The 17,598-nt window shown below is 41.3% G+C and overlaps 1 protein-coding gene across 1 annotated transcript; it reads left to right on the top strand.

Moving 5' to 3' along the window:
* Positions 1–12,326: 12,326 nt before the first annotated feature.
* rtn4rl2a (reticulon 4 receptor-like 2 a) lies at positions 12,327–14,609 on the top strand. The gene is made up of 4 exons (XM_085356391.1): positions 12,327–12,399; positions 12,988–13,214; positions 13,338–13,571; positions 13,749–14,609. Exons 1-4 carry the CDS (start codon positions 12,342–12,344, stop codon positions 14,607–14,609), a joined length of 1,380 nt encoding a protein of 459 aa, XP_085212517.1. The 5' UTR covers positions 12,327–12,341.
* Positions 14,610–17,598: the final 2,989 nt, after the last annotated feature.

Genomic DNA, 17,598 nt, shown 5'->3' with positions numbered 1-17,598 from the left:
TAAGAGTCTTAGGACTTTTTAGATCAATCATTGATTTTAATCTGGCTGTGGATGTGAGTCTGAATTGTTAGCTGCCTCTCTGTCTTACTCCTGTGACGATCCCGTGTTTTAAGAAAATTGATAGATCTTTATTTTTCTTTCTTGTACCCAGCAGGCAGCAACTCTTCTGGTTCCAGAAAGAACCACAGGAATAAACATATCTTACATAATGTTCATTTTGTATAATATTAGTGCCAATTACTACTCAGAAGAAACATAAATGCAGGGTTTACCTAAGAGAGGTTTGCTACCATATGAACATGAATAGTTTTCCCACCCAGTTTCAAAACATAAAGATGGAGATGGCCAAAATACTCAGCTTAACGCAACAGAATATCATCAGCCAGCATCAAGGTGGCTACATCCATCTTTTTATATTGTACTATGGGTTCAACCTTATGTTTGGCATTTTAAAAGGCCAGACATCGATGGGATTATCAATTACTGTTTTAAATTCTTGGAAATTGTAACACATTGTTATTTGGTAACCATATATCATAGGTGGACTGTATGCTGCACAACTTCACTATTTTCATCTTATAGTGGCATTTTTTGGCTACAGTAGGCAGCTGTTTTCAGTGAAAAGCATTTAAAGGGGACCTATTATTCTTTGCCTTTTTGTCATACACAGGGTTGGAGTCATTAATTTAGCTGGAAAAAGTTATCTGTTACACTTCTTGTTACATTACATTTGTGTTACTTCATAACAAGACATGAAATGGATTGTCACACAATTATCAGAAACTATTTAAACCTCACACTACAGTCCACAGGTCATACACATACACGCTTCTTTTAGTGCTTATGTTTGACCCCCCCCAACAACAACAACAAAAACAACAACAAACAGCATAAAGCAAAGTGAATGAAATGGAAAAAAGGAGGCCACAGTGCTGCTCGTAAGTGCCTTTGTTACCTGTTGAAGATCAGACTCTGGCTGCTGGGCTGGGATCAGTATACAATTAGCTTTATCCTGGCTATCAGTTCTTGGCTAGCTTTGTGTTAGCATGCTGTCTGTGCAGATGCTTGCAAAGAGCTGATGCTGCTTTTGACTATGATGCAAATGTTTCTGTGCTGGACACAGTTTGCACTTTACTACTGCACTGTTGCCCTTTCATGCAATAAAAGTAAAGCCAGTGTTCATATTCCAAAAGCTGCAGACCGCACCAATATTATAGCACACGTGTGTGGGGAAAAAAGTTTTTTCTTTTCTATCTGCCTGTAATTCACAGTGGGTCTTGTAACACAAACAGCAACATAATTGTAACTGTAATGCGATTACTGAATTTAGTACAGTACATTTACTGAAAAATGTTATGAGATTACAATAATGCATTACTTTGGAACTCGTTACACCCAGCACTGGTAATGATATATTCTTAGAAGGGTTGAAATTTATATTAAATATGGCCATAGTTTTAAGTAATGATGCCACTGTATGTATAAGTAATCCCTGTGAGACAAATGCTCAGGCAGTTTTGTGTTTTCTGTACTATGTCTGTGTTTTCTATATGAGGGGGTATACTTCTTTAGCCATAAGACACTCACCCCACACACCTGCTGTTCAAACTATTTTTGTGAGGATGAGCCAGCCAGAACAAAGTTGGGTTAAAGCGAGGGTGTAATTGAAGGTTAAACATTGAAAACACCTTTTTTCAGTCAATGAAAATACTGGAGGAGCTTCATGGATGCCAAAAATAAGTTAAATACAATTTAATTAAACTTGTGAAGCAAGCAGCGCTACTCTTACATATTTTATTCTTGGACTAGAATCCAAGAATAAATATGGAGCTGGCAATGAGCATCATCTCCATCAAAACCCAACTATACACTCCCTGCTCAATTAGGAACAAGCTGGAGGACAGCTGGTGGAGCAGCTAAAGAGTCATTTTCTTTGGGAGTTGGTAAAAATTAAAAACGGAGCCAAACAATAGTGTAAATTGGACTTATATTTGCCAGGTGGTGAGAGACTCCAAATGAATGATTATGTTGCTATCTGAGGAGTGGCTGCAGGTTTTTGTAAACTCAGCATAACAAATTGCGTCTCTTGTTTATCGAGCTTCCCAAGGTGCTTTTTTTATAGAACTACATGCAAAATGAACATTTATTTTTACTGCTGACACTAAAAAGACGAAGATGAGGTGCAGGTGGTAGTGCTGCGGCTGCCAAGTGGCTTTAATACTGTAATAGTTTCACTTCCAGCAGAACTGTTTGGAATCTGCTAAATATGCATTTTGTCAAGGATTTACTTAAAGATAATACTTTAATCTTTACCTTTTGATTATGTACCATCAGCCACAACATTAAAACTTCCTGTCTTAGATTTTGCAGATACCCTTTGTAAGAGGTACTGTCCAGGTCTCGACATTGGTGACACAGTGTTGGTTTGAATACTTTGGGTTTAAATGCTTGCAAGAGGAAGACCTCCTTGGAAAGGCCTTTTTCCATTGGAGTCCAAACAATGGTTGAAAAGACTAGGCAATGATAAGTCTGGAATTTGGGTGAACAATCTGGACTTTTTCCCATGTTGCTTAAGCTGCCTTCAGCTATTGCAATGAGGTGTACTGTCATGATGAAGAGGACCATTACTATGATGCTGTTTAAGCTTATTCTGCTCCAATTTTATGTGGGTGGAACTTGTTAAGACACCATAAGCATGAATGCCAGGACTCAAGGTTTCGCAGCAGCAACAATACCAGCAGTGTTATCTGTTTCACATGTCTGTGATTGTACTGTTGTGGCTGATTGGTCTAGTTTTCATGTATAAAACTTTAACAAAGCCTTAATATTGAAACATAACATGATATACATTTATATAGAAACATAGTTTTACCCAGCCCCTTTCCATCCATACTACTGTAAACATTTTCACTCAATCCCTTAATGCCAAGAACCTGGACTATTGAAAGTCTATGAAGAAAACTTAAATCTGTTTGAACACTATCTAAGGCTGCTGGAGTCCAGCTGTGGTCCTCTCTGATTATAAGAGGGAAAGACTGCACTGTACAGATCATTCATCAGCACTTCATGTTATACTATAACACAATATAATTACACAGAGTGAGTCCAAGGGAGTGCTACTCTTCTGTTTCAGCTGAGTCATTAAGGGCTTGCGTTTGCTATCATAGCAGATTAAATAACGCTGGTGTCAGGAAACGCAGCAGCCACCTAAAAAGGTGGCAACCTAAAACTATACAAAATTGCAAATGTGACTGAATAAAATGAAATGCAGAGATGAATGAGTTATCAGCACATCAAGGATAGTGTCATGTGTACAAGGCTTCCTAAATTATAAACTTAGTCATAAAAATGTTAATAAAGTGCAATCTCAAGCATGCTTTGAGGAATGCTGTCATGTTTAATTTTAAAATATAATAACATATATTAGTAATATTAAATTAGCTACATTATAAAATGAGGAAATGATAGATACAGTGGGGCAAAAAAGTATTTAGTCAGCCACCGATTGTGCAAGTTCCCCCACTTAAAATGATGACAGAGGTCAGTAATTTGCACCAGAGGTACACTTCAACTGTGAGAGACAGAATGTGAAAAAAAAAATCCATGAATCCACATGGTAGGATTTGTAAAGAATTTATTCATAAATCAGGGTGGAAAATAAGTATTTGGTCAATAACAAAAATACAACTCAATACTTTGTAACATAACCTTTGTTGGCAATAACAGAGGTCAAACGTTTACTATAGGTCTTTACCAGGTTTGCACACACAGTAGCTGGTATTTTGGCCCATTCCTCCATGCAGATCTTCTCGAGAGCAGTGATGTTTTGGGGCTGTCGCCGAGCAACACGGACTTTCAACTCCCGCCACAGATTTTCTATGGGGTTGAGGTCTGGAGACTGGCTAGGCCACTCCAGGACTTTCAAATGCTTCTTACGGAGCCACTCCTTTGTTGCCCAGGCGGTGTGTTTTGGATCATTGTCATGTTGGAAGACCCAGCCTCGTTTCATCTTCAAAGTTCTCACTGATGGAAGGAGGTTTTGGCTCAAAATCTCACGATACATGGCCCCATTCATTCTGTCCTTAACACGGATCAGTCGTCCTGTCCCCTTGGCAGAAAAACAGCCCCATAGCATGATGTTTCCACCCCCATGCTTCACAGTAGGTATGGTGTTCTTGGGATGCAACTCAGTATTCTTCTTCCTCCAAACACGACGAGTTGAGTTTATACCAAAAAGTTCTACTTTGGTTTCATCTGACCACATGACATTCTCCCAATCCTCTGCTGTATCATCCATGTGCTCTCTGGCAAACTTCAGACGGGCCTGGACATGCACTGGCTTCAGCAGCGGAACACGTCTGGCACTGCGGGATTTGATTCCCTGCCGTTGTAGTGTGTTACTGATGGTGACCTTTGTTACTTTGGTCCCAGCTCTCTGCAGGTCATTCACCAGGTCCCCCCGTGTGGTTCTGGGATCTTTGCTCACCGTTCTCATGATCATTTTGACCCCACGGGATGAGATCTTGCGTGGAGCCCCAGATCGAGGAAGATTATCAGTGGTCTTGTATGTCTTCCATTTTCTGATGATTGCTCCCACAGTTGATTTTTCACACCAAGCTGCTTGCCTATTGTAGATTCACTCTTCCCAGTCTGGTGCAGGTCTACAATACTTTTCCTGGTGTCCTTCGAGAGCTCTTTGGTCTTGGCCATGGCGGAGTTTGGAGTCTGACTGTTTGAGGCTGTGGACAGGTGTCTTTTATACAGATGATGAGTTCAAACAGGTGCCATTCATACATGTAACGAGTGGGGGACAGAAAAGCTTCTTACAGAAGACGTTACAGGTCTGTGAGAGCCAGAGATTTTCCTTGTTTGAGGTGACCAAATACTTATTTTCCACCCTAATTTACGAATAAATTCTTTACAAATCCTACCATGTGAATTCATGGATTTTTTTTCACATTCTGTCTCTCACAGTTGAAGTGTACCTCTGGTGCAAATTACTGACCTCTGTCATCATTTTAAGTGGGGGAACTTGCACAATCGGTGGCTGACTAAATACTTTTTTGCCCCACTGTATAGACATGAAAAAGAAAGCGTACCCTCTTTCAGTTCAAAAGTTTTAAGTATCAGGAGACAATAAAATCATCATCTATTCTTAGCAAGTCTTAAATTTTGACAAAAGCAACTTCATATGAGCAACAAAACATGACATACAGCATGCCATTATTCATTTAATGCAAGGAAGAAGCAGTGTGTGAAAAACTTGGTAGATTCCATTATTCAGCAGCTTGTTACCACCAGCAGCAATAACTTGACACAATGTTTTTCCTGCAAGAAATTATTAGTCTGTTACATTACGTAGGAATTTTACCCCACATTTCTTGACAACATTGCTTCAGTTCATTGAAGTTTGCAAGCATTTGTTTATATACAGCTTTCTTAAGGTTCCATACAGCTTTCAGCTGGGTTGATTCTGGTTAACTGATCATTCTAAACTGCCCATAGGTTTGGATGTTTGTGTAAATGGTTGCAACAGACTGGCCACCTGTCCAGGGTGAACTCTGCCTTTTGTCCTATGGTAGCTGGCTCCAGTGCCCCTGTGACTCTGATAAGAATAAGTGGAAGAGAATGGATGGATGGAAGGAAATGTCTTTCTCTGGCAACCTTTCCAAACAAGCCATACTTGTTCAGTCTTCTTCTTATTGCCCTTTCGTGAACATTAACAATTAAAATCCTATCTGAGGCCTGTAGTGTCTGAGATGCAGCTCTTTGTAGGGTCTTTACCTTACAATATAAAGTAACTATTTTGGTGATTTGGCACTATATATAAATAAATTGAACTGAATTTGATTCTTTTCAGTTTCATTGCATGGTCTGACCATGGGGTGATTTTGCTGAGATGTCCTCTACTGACAGCTGTTTTGAATGCTTTCCACTCTAAAATAATCTTTATCACCATCAGCATCAGATTGTTCGGAAATAGCTTTAAACCCTTCCCACATTGATGGGCAGCAACAATTATTTCTCTAAGATAATTGCTGATGTCATTCCTCTTTGGCATTGTGTTAACAGATATTGTTTTATAGCTCCAAGAAAACTGTCAAAACTTCTGCATTTACAGAGGTGGAGGTGGCCAGCTTAGCTGATAATCAAATAATCATAAATAATGACATGATGTAATATGTCAAGTGTTGTTGTTAATCTGGGGTAATATTTAAATAGCTTTAGAATAAATGTAATGATTTGTTTATGTTCTGATATGTAAAACCTTAAAACTGAAAAAAAGGGTGTAGTTTCTTTTTCACATGATTGTAGATCAATAGAGGGAGAGATATTGTCAGGAAAATGCTTTCATGTTTTTTGTAATACCAACAGGAAGCAGTGAGTGGACACTGAGCAGATTAGCTCTGAAGAGAAATGGAGTGAGTGAGTGAGTGAGTGAGAGAGGGATGATGGAGGAGGAGGAGGAAGAGGAGGAGGAGGAGGAGGAGGAGGAGGAGTAGAAAACATTGATCTGAATGCATGCAAACATGTATGGCTGAGAGTTATACAATTGTTCTCTTGATGAAAGATGAGGAAAGGAAGCTGTATTGACCAAAAAAGCAGAGCGACTCCAATCCTATCTACGTAACTCAGCACTGGTATTGGGACAGCATTATTTTAATTTAACTTGATTTGATTTAATTTATTTTTATTTCATGTGAATTCAGTCAATTTTAGTTACATTGATTTAATAAATTTTAGTGCAATGCAAAGGGACTTAGCCTATTTCAGTTTAATAAAATTCAATTCAGTTCAAGTCATGTAAAGCCAAATGACAACAACAGTCACCTCAGGGCACTTTATATGCAATGTAAAGACTGTACAACAATAGAGAGAAAACCCCAACAATCAGACAAACCCCTATGAGCAACGACCTGGCGACAGTGGGAAGGAAAAACTCCCTTTTAATGACAGAAACCTTCAGCAGAACCAGGCTCAAGGAGGGCCAGCCATCTGCCACAGTGTGCCAACGAGTCGCGTGGCCCCTGTTTATATTATACACACTATGTCTTAACCTTTGTGACTAAAATGATTAATTACAAACAATTACAATGTGTGACCTTAGAAACATAAAGACACACCTGCAACTAACAACATAACTGGACAACCAACAGTGTTTAGCTGGATTTACTGCATGAACCCAGGTTGTTGAAGAGTTTATGTTGATACTTTAGTGTAGGTCCACAAAATCACAATACAGACAGAGTCTCGCCAGACGCCAATCCATCACGGAGCTCCTAATATAGAATAGATGGAATAACCCTCAGCCCTCCTGTGACCCTGACCTGATTAAGCAGTGGTCAAAAAAGTGGATGGATGGTGAAAAGTGAAGTTTTTGACTAGTGTGATGGAACAATTCTTGTTCAAGCGATTTTCTTTTATTTGCATCAGGCAGGCACTGAAAACACAGAAACGCAATTTTTTTTAAATGTTAGATCAAATTACATGCAACTTAAAGATGTTAGCAGCTGAATGATATCAAAGCAGTAAGCAAGGAACATAAACGATGAACCACAACAGCTGTATGCAGTGAACTGTACCTCAAAGACACAGATTGCATTTTCTTAAGAAATGATGAATAAATGCATTTTTCTGTAAGAAACCTCTGCGGGATATCTTTAGCATAGCTCCTCAAATTTTAAATGAACATGATTTTTAACATTTTATCACTGTTATTATTTTACATGTTAATGTTGGGGATGATCTTAAATAATCAGCTAGCGTATCTAAAGTAGATGATAACCAAAAACTACAGAAAAAACTAACATGGAAAGTCTTGATTTGTGCATACTGGCTGCTTACTGAGGGTGCTGGAGTACACAACAGTAGGCAATATGTTATGACTTTGTTCATTTTCTTTAGTCACACTAAACAATGGCTCATTCTGTATTTTTAAATGAGCAGTAAAACGTTGCTGTATTATAATAATAATATAGGTTTTAAAACTCAGACTGAAATCAGGTAGTGCTGCCATTAATATGGGTATTCTCTCCTTCCAGAAAACCTTAGACCACTGTTTTCACAGGCTTAATATGAAGAAGAATAAACAAAGCTTTTTATATACAACTCAAAGATCAAAAAGACTGGTAGGCTTATGAATGTTTATTTGAGAGGGGACTAAGAAAAATGACAAACCAAATTCAGCTATAATTTAATTACCCTGTGAGAATAATGATATCAAGTGGAATTAATTACTTTGTAGCAAGTTCATTATTCTCTACTGATTTATCTACATTCATTAAAAAATTTGTGAGCAAGCTTTTCTTGTAAAAGGAAGACATCTCATTATTCTACACTGACTTATCTTATTATTGAAGAAGAACGGAGTCAACTTTGAAAAAAAGAGGCTAAAATCAAATAACAATAGTGATGACGTGCTCCCTGAAGGGCTGTCTTATATTTCTGAAACTCAAAAAACTACTTGCCTTATAAGTAGAAGGAACTAATTAAATGCCACACCAGTAACCATTGTGCTGCAGAGTGTGTGCCAGTGTGTGGAAAGACAGTCGCAGTATATGGTTAAGCGGAAGTGGTGACGCCAAGAGACCAAACAAATGAAAGACACTGGCAAAAAAATAAAAAATAAAGAAGAAGGGAGGGAGTACTGGAAGACAAAGAGCGAAGGGATGCAGGAAAGGGGAGGCGAGCAAGATGAGGGAGAACAGCACGAGCGTTTTTGTCTGTGACAATTGGACAGACGCTGAAAAATGCTGGTGCCTCTGTAAACGCGTGTGGAAGATAGACGGACCGTGCCAGTGAGCAATGTATTAATTTGCTTCAAAACAATATGACATGTTGAGTCACCTTCAAGAAGTACATGTCCGGGGCTCCTTTTGTTTTTCCTGTTTGTGTGCGTGACACTGCACTGTCTATGTGCTGTCTGTGTCTTTGAATCATTTTATTTCACTCATTAGATATTTTACTCATCCAACACAACCACCGCAAGGCATGTGGTCACATCCTCCTGTCTTTCTCGTTTCTTCTCATTACTCTGGGCCTATGGGACACAAATACACTGAGTCTACAAGTTGTACATGCAATAATAGTTCTGTGATTAAGTTTCGTGGAAGGAATGAGCAAGCAGAAGTCGTCCACCTTTACTGAACTTCATTATATCAGCAACTCTAAAGAAAGAACAGCTAATCGAGAGTGTTTAAGTGAACTGTTCACAATGGGGCTAAAATCCAATACCAGGAAGCTATAACCCATTTTTAATATTTTCCAAATAAGGTGTGAGAAGAGAGGGATGTGTTGTTACCTTGGCAACAGACACACCTTTACTACAGTATCCCATTACACTCACTGGCATCCACTGCAACCTGCTATCAGTGTCAAGTCACACGGGACAGAATTGCGCAGGCACACCTGCAGACGAGAGTACAAGAGGCCCATTTTGATTGGCTGACAGTGAAATCAGTTTATTTTAGAGTGCAGCAGGTGCAGTGACGCACGCCTCTGTTCGTTACTAATGGTGGATGAAAGCCCAGCATAGATTGGATAAAGCGATGTAGGACTGATATAGAAAGACAGAAAGGTAAATGGACAGATAGACGGGTTAGGAGATGTGCTGGAGTGGGAGCAGGCTGGGGAAGCCTCGATTTGTTTTTTGTGTGGGGATTACACAAACACGACGTAGCGATTATCATCACACACCGAAACCGTGCCTACACAGTACTGCGAACCTGCTGTGTGGGTGACTGGCACAACACTGACTGACTGACACACGGCGGTGGCATTTAGACAAAGTTTGCCTCAACAGGCAAGCATGCTAACACGCAAGTACAGACAGTCACAGACAGACACACTACCACAGCTGGCGGCGTGGGTGTGTGGAAAGGGGAAGCCAATGAGGTGCTGGTCGTGGATGACCAGCGGCTACTGAAGCTTGCGTGTCCACAAGTCCAGTTAAGGACAGAGCAGGAGGTGTGAAGGAATAACAGCACACACCGTGTATTGGATCCCCTCAATTACTCATTTGTTTATCGTGCCTGCGGCTCAGTTGGCTTTGTGTAGAATGGCAGTTACAAACTGTGTGTGTATTCGCTTATGTATGCACCCGTGCACACGCCCAAATGTGTGACTCTTTCCTCACTCATACGCTCATCTGTTGAGCCGCCTGTGTGTTTCTATGAATGGGTATGCTTCTGTTGTCTACATTCTCACATCTCTCGGTCTGAGCAGCGGTCTACATTTATTTTTAATGTCAGACACACAAAGAAAAGCTGAAATTATTCTTCAAGATCAACTCTGATCCACTCTAGTGCGGGTTGAATGATGCAATTTCACAGTTATTGTTAGTGTGAAGGTTATTTTCCTGTATTTTGAAAGTGTTGCTTGCGTAATGCCACATTAACAAAGTACTCGCCAAAAACACACTGTAACAGTTTATCCATAGATTTTTATGCAGCTTTATTCAACTCTTGCATGTCAATCGAATTCATAATTAAATAAAGCAAAACTGAGTCATCTCGAGAAGGTAGACAGCAAAACACATTCATCAGTCTGAAGAGACCTGATTGCAAGTCTTCAACAGATGAGCAGAAAATTTCCAATAAAAATCATTTTGCAATCACTTCTGTCCTACTGACTGCAGATGCAATACCTGGTGGCATGTCTGTCCCCTTAGGCCAGTGTTTCAAATAGTGGAGCTGGACTCACTGGTGGGAAATTGAGCCACAGCAGGAGTGAAACTCAGTTACATGTAAGATGCATGTTAGGATATATAGATCAAAGATGTTGTGCTGACCCTTATTGCTGAAATGAAACTCGGATTCTTTTGTATTGTTATTGCTGGATAAAAACCGAGGTTTGGGCTGGATTCTAGGTGGGGAATGCCCCCCCCCCAAAAAAAGGTTTGCTTACTTATGAAATATACTTGCTTAATGTCATATTATGGTTAAAATTGCACAAAACAGCAAACAGTTTGTTTAACTGATTGTCCAAACCAGATAATGCATGGGGGCTATCTGCAAGGCATACCCTGGGTTGCCAGTCCATCACAGGGTAGTTTATCTAAAAAGGCTGAAAGACTACAAAAGACTTTTGTCCTTGATTGCATACCCAGTACACTCCTTCAGATGGTGGACTGCATGTTTAAAACTTAATGTGATCAAATAAAAGTCAAATGAGAGCATAATTTATCACATGGTGACACTGTTACATCTGATGCTATCTTGCTATCTTACAGCTGGTGGTTGAACACAAGCAATGACAGCTTGAGGCACAGACAGACAGTAAAACAGTTTTCAAGTGGCATGAATATCAAGGCATCTGTTGTGTTTTACTGTCTTTTTCCCTTTTGGATTCATTAAAAGCAAATCACCCCTTCATTATTAACCTAATTAACAATATTTCAACTACTGCAATAAAAAGGTAGAAAAACAAGAAGAAAGACATTAGAGGAGAGAGGAATTATGTTTGATAACCCTCATCCTCATCTTCATATCTCCGATTTTCTTTAACACGCCCAAATGTCCTTAAATAGTAAATGAAACCTCACTTCCATATGTCCACTTCTATCTCGTTTAGCTAATGACTGCCATTTGATATCTTCATCATCAAATTATGTCAGGAGCTATAATTAATCTACCAACAGTATGACTGGAGTATGTCGTAATTAACCTCCACACCAAACAGGCCACTATTCAATCACTGTTGTTTTGAGTGACTCTCTTCTGGCACCGAGCTCTCCCTTATGGTTGAATCATGATTCGGGGGCATCCTTCTTTCCTAAGACAGGACCATCTAAGTCTTTTTCTGTATCTTTCTGTCTGGCTGCTGCGCGCCGGAAGCAGACCATAATAAGCGTCAGCCAGGAAACAAGCTATGCGCTCTTCTCCTACCCGTCCTCCGCTCCTCCACAACTCAGTCATCATTACCGGGCACCGTGCCTTAGCTCATTCACCCCTCCCTACACTGCTTCTACATTCACTCTTTAGCACTCCCTCCCTCTTTTCCCAATGTGCGTCGCAAAGTCTCCTCCTCTCACAGAGTCTGAGCGCAAGTCTCCAACCAGCCTTTACGCGCGAGCAAACTCTCCAAGAGAATCCCCTACGGCCGGCCCCTCCCCTTTCCGTTTCTTACCGCCCTCACTCATTCATGACCCCGATCAGTGACGTAGGAGATTCCACGGTGCCTACTGCCGTAGGCAATGACAAGGTGCTTGAGTATATATGGGACACTGGTAGCCATCAACCGGCACACTCTCAGTCGCTCCGACTCGGGAACCAGGGCATCAGCGGAGATAGCAGGCTTTACTTCGCGGTCTTAGGCTAACTCGCTTTGGGCTTTGGTTCAGGATGGAAACCTCTACTTTTTCTCGGAGCCGACGATGCTCCATCATGCGCAGCTGCAAAAGTAAGTTTCTCTCTATCTTCTTTGGTTTTGGATACCCATTGGATTCAAATGACAGTTAATGCTGCTTTGCTTTAGAACTCGAACACTTTAAAGTTTTTTAAAATATAAGAATGTGTGAAGTACTTTGACTTATATGAAACAGAACATCCAAAATTGATATATGGATGGATGATACAAAATTGAAATGAAAGTCTGTCAGCTCTCTGTCTGTTTGGTGATTTATTCGAGCTAAATTGGATGTAAAAGTGTGTTAAGAGCTTTTTCTTTGACTCAGAGAAATCGTTGCTATGATTTGATTAAATTCCTTTCCGATTACGCTGTGCGTAATGGTCGGCGTAAGTGTAGTGCCAAGGTGTAAACTTAATTTACTGCGACAGATAAGGTTTCTGTACATGAAACCTAAGAGAAAATATGAGTAGATGCAAGCCATAATCGCCAAAAACAATTAAATAATTTTCTTATCTAAAAATGAAGGCAGATATTTACCGTTATGCACTCTGCATGATGTTTCGTTGAATGGTAATGGATGATTATCGCACCATGGACAGCTCCCACTCACTTCCTTTGCTCTGTCCCCGCTCTTTCTAGGCGGTCTCTCCCTCTGGCTGGTGGTGTGGCTAGTCCTTGGTAAGCCAAGTCCGGCATCGGCATGTCCGCACCTGTGTGTGTGCTATCCGACGCCGATGACTGTGAGCTGCCAGGCGCAGAACTTCACCGCTGTTCCTGTCGGAGTGCCGTACGAGTCGCAGCGCGTGTTTCTCCAGAACAACAGGATCACGGAGCTTAGAGTTGGCTCTTTTGGCTTCGGAACTCAGGTAAGAAAGAATGAAGAAAGCAGCATCTACAGTGTGAAGTTGTTGCTTTTCCACACTGAAAGTTTAAAAATAATGAAAAATATAATCAAAAATTTATTTCATAAATACGTTTTCTCCCCTCAGGTTCTGTGGCTGTTTTCCAACAACATCACGTGGATTGAGGCAGGGGCCTTTAGTGAGCTGAGGGACTTGGAGGAGTTGGACCTGGGGGATAACCCTAACCTCCACAGGTTGGAGGGGGGAGCCTTCCGTGGCCTTGAGAAGCTCCAGAGCCTCCACATGCACCGCTGCCGGCTCACTGCCCTGCCCCATGACATCTTCCACAAGCTTTACAGTCTGCAGTTCCTTTATCTGCAGGTAGGGGCGCTGGAAAGCCATGCACATGCATACAGATAACTCTGACACATAGAAACACATGCATCCACCCACACATGTGCCTTCACATGCAGCATCACACGTGTTATCAATATTACCAATCACACTCACTGTGTCTGATTTTCTCAGCCTAAACCCCATTTTTTCTCTAATTTGCAGGAGAATAATCTTCACTTCCTGCAGGATGACATCTTTTCTGACCTCATCAACCTGAGTCAGCTGTTCCTGCATGGCAACCGTATCCGTACCCTTTCAGAGAACGTGTTCCGCGGCCTGGTCAACCTCGATCGCCTTCTCCTCCACGACAACCGCATCAGACAGGTGAACCGCCGGGCCTTCCGTGACCTTGGCCGCCTGACAATGCTCTTCCTCTTCAATAACACTCTGGCTGAGTTGCCCAGCCAGACTCTGAGGGACACCCAGGGCATCGAGTTCCTCCGCCTCAATGCCAACCCCTGGTCTTGTGGCTGTGAGGCCCGTGCCCTGTGGGAGTGGTTCCGTGAGGCCCGTGTCTCCTCATCTGAAGTCATCTGCTCCTCCCCTTCCACCCGTCGTGGCCAGGATCTCCGCTTCCTTCGTGAGATGGACTTCGCCCTCTGCCCTTTGCCTGACCCTGGCTCCATTGCCGGCTCCACCACCACCACCTTCAGCACCAAGACCCGCTGGTGGTTCCACAAGAACAAGCCCCAGTCATCCACTAAAGGTGTCTTCGAGAAAGCCTCAGAGACTGTAAAGGCCGGTTTGTACGGAAAGGGCCCATCAACAATCACCTCAGCAGTCAAGTATGAGCTGGGAGAGGATGAGCTGGCGCTGCCCAAACTCGAGCAAGAAGAGTACTGGGCAAACTATGGCAATGAGGACTCAGGTGTCACCCTGCGGTGCTTTGAGCTTGAATGTCCACCTGAGTTCGACCTGCCTCCATCTTCCTCCTCTCCCAGATCCTCCTCACCCTCTTTTCTTTTACTACTAGCCCTTTCTGTTTTCACCCTCTGCCTCAACCTCCACCTGCTATTCGGCTGAATCTGACTCTTAGTACCACACCCCTACCCTTCCAGCCTGTTTTAAAGGCTGTGAGGATCCCTGTTAGACTTTCTACACCCCCTTTGCCCGCTTTGCTGTAAGCAAATCCTCAAGGCACAGCAAGGGAGATGGGGGGACGGTTAGATTTGAAATCTACCAACTACAGGGCTTAACACTTTTCAGGGCTGCTAAGAGTTCTTCAGCTAAGGTATATATTTATCTACAATGCTCTGCAGGTATGGCTTTCTCTGCCTTACCTGTATGATGTCATGTTATGATGCCCTGTAATCAGGGCTACGAGGGCTGAGTCCATCTCTAGTACAAACGCAATTTGATAGCAGCTGTGAATGATGTTGTCAATTCTGTCACCTCAACTTATTTAAAACTACTAGTGCTTTTAGTGCATCCAATTAACTGGTTGCTGCAAATGCTACAATTACTGTCAGAATCAGTGCACAGTAATGAAAATACTGTAACCACTTAAAGTGTCATGTAAATAGTTATGTGTACTGTGAGTGTTCAAACTAATATCTGTGGTTCATCACAATCATGTTCATCTTGATCCAGAAAAACTGTGAAGGCTTGTGCTTCTACAGGACAGAGCACCAGGCGCAAAATGAAGTTGAGGGCCTTAGAGCGAGAGAGGAGAAAGGGAAACAAAACTGTGAGGCTGAGAGGGAGCAAAAGGAACGAGAGAGAGATGCACGGACGTCATAGAAGAGGGAAGGGAGACAAAATGGCAGTGAGAGGAGGGGAGGAGATTTCAAAGGAAACAGCTTTAGAAAGAAGAAGATGTGGGTGGAGATGGGAGTGTTCAGGCAGCAATAAGAAAAGAAGCAGAAAAACAGCGAGACAGAACAGAGGACAGTGCTGGCGGTAGAAGCAGCAATTTGCAGGCGACAAATAATAAATCTACTCATCAGTAGTTGTTCCATCCATTATACTCATACCGTTCACCATTTTCTGTATATATAGTGTTGTTTTGCGACAACCACAGGGAATGAATGCTTCCTGTCAGGAAGCCAGAGATTTTGTTTTTTGGATGTCTTTCTGTGACATATTGATATAATGTGTGATGATTGTTGACTTGGATGCAGATGAAGATCTTGATAAAAAAAGATATATTGAATATTTCTTGAATCATTCCTTTCTTTGGGGCAGTTTTTGCTGAATATATTTTAACTGAAGGAATTCTGAGGTGCACTTCATGCACCATCATAAAACAAATGTGGGATCAAAAGTGCACAAATTGTCTCAGTTCATCTGAAGTGTGGTGACTACACTGGACTGAAAGGACTGATCACTTGGCCACATGGAAAGCTCTGACTTAACAGGCATCTGTGTGTGTGCATAAATGGGGATGAATGGATTCACAAGTAGGCAACACTGCAAAAGGCAAGTACGTCAGTAGGTTTCTCACTTTTGTGATTCATCAACAGGCGATGCCAAATGGACAGACAAAGCGCAAACTGGCTGATTTGTAAATACACCAAGAGAGCAATGAGAGAGTCTGGAGAGAGACAGAAATCAGAGTTAAATTTAGGCTCAAAGACTGACATGCAGAAAGACTAATGGAAATGATATGAGGTGAAACAGGAAAAATGTGCTGAGGCAGCAGACTGGAGAAATGCTCTGATGGAGCAGCACAAGAAGGGAAAAACAAAAGAAACAGCAGGAAGTTACCTTATACATGAAAATTTGAGATATCCATCAGGAGGGTTTCTTAATTGCTTCTTCTTGAAAACAATTTACTGTAAGGACTTGGAAAAAAGGGAAAGATAGTGTAGGTGTACTCATGCACAGCTACTCTTTTTCCTAAGAGTCATTTAAATTACTCACTGTTATCCTAAAGCTTTCTTGATCTCGAGGGTAAAGACAGGATGAAAGGAGGTGATGTCTGGCTGTGACGGTGGTGAGTAGGGCAAGGCAAAGATGTAGTAGGAGTGAAAGAGTAGGAGGTAGTGAGCCACGTACAAACCAGCTGGCCTTGCAAGGGTTACAGAAAACTAGTTCCTCTTTGAGATTTTCTGTTTTTTTGCCAACTGAGTTCCCCATTAGGAATGACTTTGGAAAATATTCAGTGTCATCTTTGTCAGCTTTTTAGTCTCTTTCACAGTCTAACGGAGGAGGTCAAACTGAGCCCGGGTGCTCTTCAGTGGCCATGACAGTGAGGTCACTGTCAGATGACCAAAGTGCCAGTTATACCATTTCCAATTTTTGTTTGTTTTTCTGTCTGCATGTTCTATGTTTTGTATCTGAAAAAGAAATGATACTATATGAAAATCTGCTTATTTGGTATTTATTTTTACTGTAAAAGAAAAGAAAAGATGTTCTTCAAAGATGCACCATAAAGAAAGAATAAATTCATACTTGTTTTAACAAAGCATTTTCTAAGAATGTGTGGGTGTTTCATTCTATATCTAGGCAACTGTCCAGTCAAACACCCAAAGCAATCAAACTGCACACACACATATGCATGCAAGCATGCACGCACACACAAAATCACGTGGACACACAGACACAGTTGCCATTGTGTAAGTCCTCCAGGCAGTTATCCAGCTTTCTTAACGGTGCAACTACTCAACAGAGAAAGAGAACAGGCAATGTGGGGGTGAGAACAGTGAGGAGAGTTAAACTATTCACTGTTTAAGGTTCAACCTGCCTCAAAAGGAGCACCTGCTCTTGCAGTAAGATCACATAATCAAAAAGAGACACCAATAATGATAGTAATCAAAATATAATGATCATAAGCACTGTTTATGGCCACAGGGTTATTTTTGCCAAAAAAAGGAAAAAGAGAAAAGTAAAAACTTTGGAACATTTTTCAATAAACAACTGATATTAAAGGAAACGTTGCATATCATCAAAACTTTATTACAACACTCAAACACTCTCCTCTGATCAAAATGTCTGGGAGGAAGTTGCACTTTAAGTGTAACGAAATCCATTATACTCGGTCATTTGAAGCCTCAGATTCAATCTGAGTGAA

Source organism: Diplotaxodon limnothrissa, linkage group LG6 (assembly GCF_057381915.1).
Source record: "Diplotaxodon limnothrissa isolate DT_005_m linkage group LG6, D_limnothrissa_male_GT1.1, whole genome shotgun sequence".
In the NCBI taxonomy this organism is placed as follows: Eukaryota; Metazoa; Chordata; class Actinopteri; order Cichliformes; family Cichlidae; genus Diplotaxodon; species Diplotaxodon limnothrissa.
The sequence above is the reverse complement of the archived record's forward strand: the minus strand, read 5'-3'. Positions and strand labels throughout refer to the sequence as shown.